The 9,048-nt window shown below is 54.2% G+C and overlaps 1 protein-coding gene across 3 annotated transcripts in view; it reads left to right on the top strand.

Moving 5' to 3' along the window:
- NEK8 (NIMA related kinase 8) overlaps nucleotides 1-9,048 on the top strand; it is a 37,036-nt gene that overhangs the window by 17,499 nt on the left and 10,489 nt on the right. Inside the window, exons 15-16 of one of the 3 annotated variants that reach the window (XR_008311802.1) lie at nucleotides 999-1,193; nucleotides 4,941-5,118. Coding sequence is in view for 1 of the 3 variants with exons in the window: in XM_053274997.1 (XP_053130972.1) it covers nucleotides 999-1,027 (29 nt within the window). In the remaining 2 variants the exon portion in view is untranslated. Of the gene's footprint in view, nucleotides 1-998; nucleotides 2,170-4,940; nucleotides 5,119-9,048 lie in introns of those variants that run through there. The other 2 variants (XR_008311801.1, XM_053274997.1) reach the window with 2 other exon arrangements.

Raw genomic sequence — 9,048 nt, forward strand, 5'->3', positions numbered from 1 at the left:
TGCAAAGCAGATGCTCTGCCACTGATCCGTGGCCCCACCCACTCAGGCGAATATCTTGCAGCACTCACATGCAGTCACCCATACAAATGCAAACCAAGGTGGAGCGTGCTTAGCAAAGGGGACAGTCCACACTCCCTACCACAAGACCAGCCCGCCTTCATCTCCTGCTTGGGGGGCTTCCCAGCGGCATCTGATGGGCCACTGTGGGAAACAGGATGCTGGACTAGATGGGCCTCCTTGAGCCTGATCCAGCAGGGTTCTTCTTACCAGCTCAGAATGATTTCAAACAGTCCTCCCCACTGAGTAGAAAAGAGCCCCTTGTTTGAAATGAACGTCCGGCCTTGTGCCTGGTGCTTCTCCAGAGCCAACAGCTGCTTCTGCCTTCAGGCAAGCTGCCTCTCCAGAGCAGTTGCTTCCGGCTTGAGGCAAGTTGTTCCTCGCCCAGCCCACACTTCCGGCTTGAGGCAAGTGAATTCCGTTTTGGATGGGCGAGCGAGCTTGAATGTGCCGCCGCCCATTTTAAGACCACTTCTTCTGCGGACTGTGTGCGGCCTGGTCTTTCTCCCCTCTGGCTGTAAAGCCCCCTCTCTCTCCTGTGGCTCCGGACTGGCTGGCAAAAGCCACATCGGTCCTCAAGCCAGGCACACATTCCCATCCCCCCCACCCCGTGCAGCCTGGCTCAAGCTGGTTGCCTGCCCAGTAACTTGAATGCTGCTTGGGGAGGGGGCTAGAAATGGGAAAGAAGCAGGGAGGGAGGGAGAAAGAGAGAGAGACCCTCCCCCAAGAACCTTTTTGGTTCCAACCCAGGGACAAAGCCCCTCTGTCTTTGATCCACACACCCCCCCATGCTTCTGCCAAGCGCTGTGCTCCTGCCAGCCCCATTTCCGCCGCCCCGAAGGGGGACAACCTGGCAGCCAAAGCTGTCTCCCCCACACACACACCCTCCAGCCCTGAGAGCCCCTGGAGTGACTCCTGGCCTCTGTGCCTTTGTGTTCCAGCTGCCGTGGAGGAGCCCAGCCCACAGTGAGGGGAGCAGGAAGAGGCAGGAGCTGGACCACCACGGGGGACTCCTTCTCTTTTGGCCCGGCCTGCCTGGCACCCTCGTCCCGCCCAGGCCGTCTCAGCCCTTCTGCACGGAGCCCCTGATTCTGCAGGGCTGGCCCTCGACCCCGAGCTGGGCCTCCAGCCGCCGGGTGAGGACTAGCCGTGTGTCTCCCCCCGCCTCGAAACGGAGCAGGGGGGAGTAGCGTATCAGACTGCTGTATCAGAAGGAAGGCAGCGGCTACTAACCGTGGGGGGCGGCTGCCAGGACCATGCTTGCCCCGGGAGAGAGCAGTGCATTCTGGGAAACGGAGCTCCTCTCTCGGCAACGGAGCCTTCTCCCCGCCACATACGTGACATGGGGGGGGGGCAGCCAGCAGGGGCTGCCAAAGGGCCCTGTGTTTATTTTTACTGCTCTCGCTGCAGCTGACTCAGCCGGTGGCGCCGCGTGGGATCCTGCAGGGCTCCAGCGGAGGGAGCGGAGAGCCTGTTGGGAACAGCCCGCCACGGGTGCTCCCCGGGAGGGATTCAGTGGCAAGCTTTTCAGAAGCACCGAGAGAGCCCTTTTGAGAAGAGCTGGCCTGCAACATTGTCCCTGCCACCGGTCCCTGGCCCAGGGAGACGCTAGTCTGGTCCTCCACATGGTTCTTAATAGGGTAGGGCAGGATCCCCTCCCCTCTTGCTTTTCACTCATAACCAGTCACAGAATGGGGTCTCCTCTCAAGCTCCAGGAGGGCCTTGTCCGACACCATTAATAGTTGTGTGAGCCACAAGGCTGGGGATGATGGGAGCTGTAGTTCAGCCACAGCTGGAGAGCCAAGGTGGCCTGCCCCTGCTACGTGGGGAAAGGCCTCCGGCCCCCAGATCTTGGCCCCCAGAGCAGTGATTTGCAGCTGGCTGTGTCCCAGCCTGGCCGGGCAGACCATTCCAGACGTCAGCCACGGGGGACAAGGCCAAGCAAAGTTCCAAGGCCAACTTCTGCATTATCCAGAGAGTCCCGTGCCTTTTAAAAAGGGCTTGTTTTGTGTGTTTAAGACCTCTCCGGGACGCTGGCAGTGTTACACAAGCAGCTGCACACACCTGTGGGGTTGTTGTTTTAAATTAAAGCAAAGGAATTTCTGCCCTTGGCATGCCTGGTGTGCATACAGAGGCCTGTCGTATCTGTCTGAAACAGTCCGTTGCTCAGCACAGAGAATTCTTTATGCCAAGAGAGGCCTTCCGGGTCCCAGATGGGGAGGGGTCTTTCTCGGCTCTCCCACCAGTCAGCTTTTTAATGGCAGTCTTGAATGTGGTGCATATTATGGGTGCATATTATGTGATCAATGAGCTCTTCCCTTACATAAGAACAGTGGAAGTTTCCCTGGGGAAGCCAGTGCCACACAACCAGGCGATGAAGGCATGTCCTCTCTCCTGCCAGAGGCACTCTGCCTCTGAGCCTGGAGGTAGCCTCTAGCTGTCAGGGCTAGTAGCCGTTGCTAGACGTAGCCTTCATGAGTTTTTCTAGGCCCTTTTTAAAGCCATCCACCCTAGAGGCCATCCCCACACCCCCTGGAAGAGAATCCCATGGATTAATTACGTGCTGTGTGGAAGAAGCCCTTTCTTTGTGTGGGTCCTAAATTTCCTGGCAGTCAGTTTCATGGGATGACCCCCCCGGTTCTAGTGTTGTGAGAGAGGGAGAAAGAACTCCTCCCTCTCCGCTCTCTCTACCCCATACATAATTTTATAGACCTCTATCATGGCGCCTCTTGGTTGTCTTTTCTCAACTAAAAAGCCCCAGGTGTTGTAGCCTTGCCTCGTAAGGAAGGTGCTCCAGGCCCCCGGTCATCTCGGTGGCCCTCTTCTGCAACTGTTCCGGTTCTACAGTCTCCTGTTTGAGATACAGTGGCCAGAACTGCACGCAAATGTCCTCCCAATGTGGCTGCACCATAGACTTGTAGGAGGGCATTAAAATATTAGCGTCTTTATTTTTGATCCCTTTCCTTAATAACCCCTAGCATGGAACTGTTGCAGGTGTGTGTGTGTGTGTGTGTGTGTGTGAGAGAGAGAGAGAGAGAGAGAGAGAGAGAGAGAGAGTGTCTTGTGCATTGAGGCATGGAGTGAAAGTGCCTTGCCCTGGGGCCATGTGGAGATTCACGGCTGAAGAGAGATCCGATCTGGGGGCTTCTCATTGAGCCTCTTAACTGTGCTCCCTCTCAAGTGACATAGAGATGGGGGTGCTCCTGGGGGGTTTTCTCTAAACGGCCCTGGCACCAATTCCCGTCTCTCTGGGAGAGACGTCAAAAAGCAAGTGAGGCCAAGTTGGCTAAAGGTGATTTCCATGCAAGAGGCTCTCCTAGCATCTTCCTGAAATGCAGAACTAAAGCGCTGAAGGCTCAGAGGCCTGGCTGTGCCTGGTTCAAGGGGGGAAGCCACACCTCTCTGCTGGAGCTCTTCCTTCATAAGGGTGTGATCACGTACGGTCTGCTCTAAGATATTCCCCTTAGGGGATGGGGCTGTAGCTCACAGGGAGGGCACCTCCCTTTTGCACACAGAAAGTCCCAGGTTCAGGCCCTGCCAGTCAGTGTAGTCAATACTGAGCTGGATGGACCAATGGTCAGACTCGGTATAAGGCAGCTAGGTGTGAATGGAGAGAGGGCTGGAGCAGAGCATCTGCTTGGCGTGCTGAAGGCCCCCGGTTCAAGCCCTGGCAGCATCTCCAGGTAGGGCTGGGAAAGATTCTTGCTGCAGCCGTGGAGAAGCCGCTGCCAGTCAGTGTTGACAGTACTGAGCTGAACGGACTCCGTATAAGGCAGCTCCCTCCCCAGAATCCCAGCCCTTCTCTTGCTTCTGAGTTTCTCTCTCGCCTTTTCTGCATTGACCCCGTGCTAGATCTATCAAAGGCCGAGCAGCAGGGCCTTGGTTAGGGAGAAGGCTGAGCAGGAGCCTTTTGCCTCCTCCCCTCATTTGCCTCGGAAGGTTGCTGGGAACGAAGGACCCGCCGAGAATCTCTCTGCCAAGCAGCTAAAAGGGTTGCAAAACTCCCTGTGTACGTAAATGGAGTATCTCAGGGAAGCGATAACAGCCCCTTGGCCATCAGCGGCTCCCCTCAAGGCCGCTGCCTGTTTGGTCTCCACTCCTCCGTCAGCCTTGGGGGCCTCTTTGCTTCTGGGGCTCAGCGATGGAGAGGAGCCCCGTGGGGTGGAGCTTTGCCTGGACAGCCAGGCTGTAGTGGGAGTCCATGGGTGCTCCCTGTGGTTTTTGACACAGCCTACAACCCCCCCACCCATGGAAGAGCCCGCACGGCCAGGCTTTCACCTTGCTGTGTGTTCTCCTGCTTTTCTGGTCTTTACCAACAGGCCTGCAGGGGCCAAAGTTGCAAGGGTTTTTTGGATTTTTAAGAAACAGAAAAACTACTATAAAAAATGGTACCGACATTGTCAGAGGAATGGAAATGGCAAAGAGCAGGGAGGACTCCGTGGAGAGAGCCCAACCGTTTGTCCACGATGACCCTAACCCTTCCCTCTGCGCAAAAACCACTGCGGTTGGACCTGAATTGTTCGGGGGCAGGGATAAAGAAGGGGTGATGATGCACAGAAAGCTGTAAGTGCCACTGTGCTATCACCACTTTCCTATCGTGTGTGTGTGTGTGTGTGTGTGTGTGTGTGTAAAGGTAAAGTGTGCTGTCGAATAGGCCCTTCTTTCTTTTACACTTACACACACACACACACACACACACACACACACACACACACACACACACACACACACACACACGGGTTGCAGGGATACAATCAGTCAATATACCCGCAGGGGCAGTTCTGCCTTTCAGAAATGCCAGAGGACAATGATCTGATCAAGACGAACAATCTCCCATTAAGATTGCTCTCCCGCAGTTTTGACCATAATTTATTCCTGTCTAGGGAGACAAAAGCAGCTTTTAAACCGACAAAGGAGGCTCGGCCTTTCTTTGTGCGCACGGTGATCAAGTGAAGCAAAAACAAACACAAACGGCCTGGGTGGAAGAAGGACGTGCTGTGGACCCCCCCTGTGCGCCCCCCCCCACGCATGCCATGGAGGGCAGCCGACACTTCCAGCTCCGTGAGTAAATCCTCCTCCTTTCTATTGCCTCCACCCCTTGCTGTTGGAATTAAGTTGCAAGCGCCTTGGGGCAGGGACTTGCCACATATAATATGGCAACCAGGATGATCAGGGGGCTAGAGCAACTCCCCTAAGTGGTAAGGCTACAACTTTGGGGTGTTCTTTTTTTAGTTGGCAGGGGGGAAGGTGACTGAGGGGAGACATGATAGAGGTTTATAAAATGATGTGTGCTCTGATCCCAGGGATGAAACATCAGGGCATGATCTTGCCCAGTTCTGACTTTTGAGAGGCAACTATTGAGCTGGCCTGGCCGGCTGGGCATGGACATTCTTCTACTGTCCCTTGTCTTTGGGAGGAGGGCAGGCGTTGATGTTGACTCAATTAACACCAGACCATCAGCCAGCCCAGCAACAGGCAAGGAGGAGAGCCACAAAGAGACCTCAGAGCAAAGAGAGCTGTTTGATCTGCAAGTTGAGACAGCTCCTTGGTGCCCGAGGCAAGGAACAGCCTCTCCTTCCCCCACCCCTCCCGCCACAGGCCACATTCTTTGTTTCTGCTACCAGGGAAACCCAGCAAGGGATCCTGCCTTGACTACTTAGTGCAGGGCCAGGAGACTGCTAGGTGAGACCTCATCCACAAAGAGGCCGCTTAGGGATAGGATGGTATTTATTGATTTCATATTTTAAAGATTCATACCCTGCTCCTCCAATGCACTATCACTCAGGGTGGCTCACAGTGTTAATAACATAGATACAATATGTAGAACTTTTTTTAAAAAAGTGTTAAAAGGCTAGAACCACAGTTAAAATGACCACACATTTTTTTAAATTTAAAATACCATGTGTGGGCCAAGCCTTCTGAAGCTACACTGCAGCGTGCACCAGCGGGGACCATCTCAACTTTATTATTGATTTGTTTCTCTAGGCCGGCCACTTCCATTGCCTTTGGAATTGCTCCCAACTTCAGAGCAGTTCCAAGGGTAACGGAATCAGGCACACTGCTGCTTTGTACCATGATCGTAGCAGCCGCTGAATTTCCAAGCTGATGCTATATCTGCCCACTGGCAAGAGAACAGCTACCCTAAGGCCATGTTATACAAATGTGTGAAATGTGTAAAATGCGTTGGTAACAGAATGGGAGGCGATGCTCAAAAATTCTGATTCATTTCCAATGTATTTTGCATGTTTTGGACACTCTCTGTGATATTGAAGGCTTTTGTGAACATAATGGCCTTCTAGTAGGAGATGTTCTCTTGCCCGTGGGGTGGAAATTTGCTGATGGATACAGTCATTGAAAAATGGGTACCATGCCTGATTCTGTTACCCTTGGAATTGCCTTTTGGAAAATGTTGTTGAAAAGTGTTATATAAATATTTGTGGTAGTAGGAATACTGACATGCCACCTAATTCACCTGGTGGGCCACTGTGGGAAAGAGGATGCTGGACTAGATGGGCCTTCTTGGGCCTGATCCAGCAGGGCTGTTCTTATGTTCTTAATGGTGCCGCGGGAAATGTCTTGCCTAGCAAGCATGAGGTTACCGGTTTGAATCCCTGCTGCTACCTATATCGGGCAGCAGCGATATAGGAAGGTGCTGAAAGACATCATCTCATCCTGCGTGGGAGATGGCAATGGTCAACCCCTCCTGTGTTCTGCCAAAGACAACCACAGGGCTCTGTGGGCGCCAGGAATTGACACCGAATCGACAGCACACTTTACCTTTAGGAATATTGGCAGAGACGAAGCCTGGGGCTAGGCTGGCCAAGTTCCGGGGGGCCGAGGCTATGGTATCTCACCCACTTGGCTGGCACCTGAGCCTGGTGTGCACATCTTGCCGCCTTTGCATGGCTGGCGGAGATGCAGGGTATTCTTATCCAGGATGTGGAACGCATAGGAGTGTGTCTCTAGTTCAAAGAAGGCAAGAACGCACTCCCAGGAGGGAGGAGGAGGAGAAAGCTGGAAGGCCCATGCTGCAGAACGGGACTTTTCAGGCTAGGCCCCAGCCATCCAGGAAGGGGGCGGGTGCCCTCCCATCGATCTCTCCTGTGGGATGGGTTTGTGAAGTCAGGAGGAAAAGGCCAGGGGACTCTGGCAAAGCAAACCCACCCACCCTCCCCAGGTTCGAGCAGCCAGGCCTTTCCAGATCAAAGCAAGTTTAGCTGTTCGCTGCTGGGGGTGGTGGGGCGGGCGGGGGCAGCACTGATGAGTGTGGGGGGGGGGATGAAAAGTCTGCCTGCACGTCAGCAGCCCCTGTGGGATCATCCGCTTTGCTCTGCTCTCTTTTCCGTTTGAAGCTGCAGTTTCAGCTGCAAAAACAGGAGCCTCCCCGGCCCTTAGGCCCAAGGAAATCGGAAGCACAAGCAAAGATTTCTCCTTCATGAAGCTTGGTAGTGCCATGGTGCAGAGCAGCACCTGTGGGCCACCCCGCCTTGGGACTCTGGCGGTGGCGGCAGATAGAGGCAGGCGGGGGGAGGGGGGTGGACACATCTGCTGCCAGCTACCTAGAGAAAAGTGGGTGAGAGTTCCGGAAGTCAGGGGCTGCCAAATTTTGCACATCAAAGAGTGCGGGGAAGGAAGGTGCACGTGTGGTGTGCAGACTCTGTATTAACTATGAACAAAACAGGTTCAGTTAGCATATCCCCAGCTAACTGAACAAAGAGGTACCTTTTAAAGTGGTGGTTCCCTTGTTGCTCGCAGGGGGAGAGCAACTGGCCCTATCCGCCCCCAGCACAGCATCCCTCCAGTGGCTGTTGCTAGTGTCCACCCTTTGTTTCTTTCTAGATTGTGAGCCCAGTGGGGGCCAGGGAACCCTCTTTTTAATGTATTCTTTCCCCATGTAAACCCCGCTTGGAAGTTTTTCACACCTGGCTTTTAGTTCCGTATCCTCCAGAATGGAGGGGGTGCGTTCACACATATCGGCCAGATTTACTGCAATGCCAGTCCCTGCGAGCTATCCGGGAGTGCTTAACACACAATTCAGATGTTTCACTGCGCTTTAAGAGTGTAGCCGGATTGATATGTGGATTCTTTTGTGTCGGTTTTGGGGGGTCAGCTTCAAACTGGCAGTAAAGCCTGCTGTCTGTTCTTGGAGAACTTTGGTTGAAAAGCGGTCTGAAAATATTTGCTGCAGCAGCAGTGTGGGTCTCTGCTTTTTGGAGGCTTTGCTCTGTTCTTCGTGAAATTGGGAATGGAGTTAGAAAAGTGTGACAAAGGGGATGTGGAGGCCCCCAACAAAACGATGTGGCAGAATAAGACCTCAGCCTCCCGGGGTTTGCTGGGAGAAACTCCGGCCTGAAACCCTTGGAGAGCTGCTGCCAGTCAGAGTAGACAGTCCTGAGCTAGATGGGCCAAGGTTCTGACTCAGTCGCAGGCAGCTTCCTGTGCTCTGAGGAGATGAGAAGATGGGCATTTCGGGGCCTGAGATCGACGCTCCGAACGGAAGCGCCCTCTCGTCTTGCCTCCGCAGCCAGACTAATAAAAACAGGGTCAGAATGAACCAAAGAATTAACCAAGCAGTTCTCCTCCACAACCACCCTGAAATGAGCGGCAGTGGCTGTGTGCAGATCCTCGTGCTGTACGGGGTGGCATTGCCTGTGGTTAGAGTCTCGCGCACAGCTGCAGGTTCCACCCACGACAATCCACCGGGCACACACATCTGCACTTCAAGAAGCGAGGGGCGGGCTTTGGGGAGTTCTCTTTGAAGCGAAGGGGAAAGCTGCGGGCCCACCCAAGTGCACTCTGGGAAGGAGCAGGAGGTGAGGGCGAGTGATGACTGAGCCCCTGGGGATCTCTTTTTGGAAGGCGAGTCATACTGAGACAGGAAGGGGAAGGCGTCTGGTGGGGGCCCAGATGGCTCCAGCAACTGCATCAGTGCCAGGACTGATCAGGGAGGAGAGGTCTGGTTGCCAGCCGTGAGAGCTGAATGAACCTCCG

The sequence above is a fragment of the Hemicordylus capensis genome, chromosome 12 (genome assembly GCF_027244095.1).
Source record: "Hemicordylus capensis ecotype Gifberg chromosome 12, rHemCap1.1.pri, whole genome shotgun sequence".
Lineage (NCBI taxonomy): Eukaryota > Metazoa > Chordata > Lepidosauria > Squamata > Cordylidae > Hemicordylus > Hemicordylus capensis.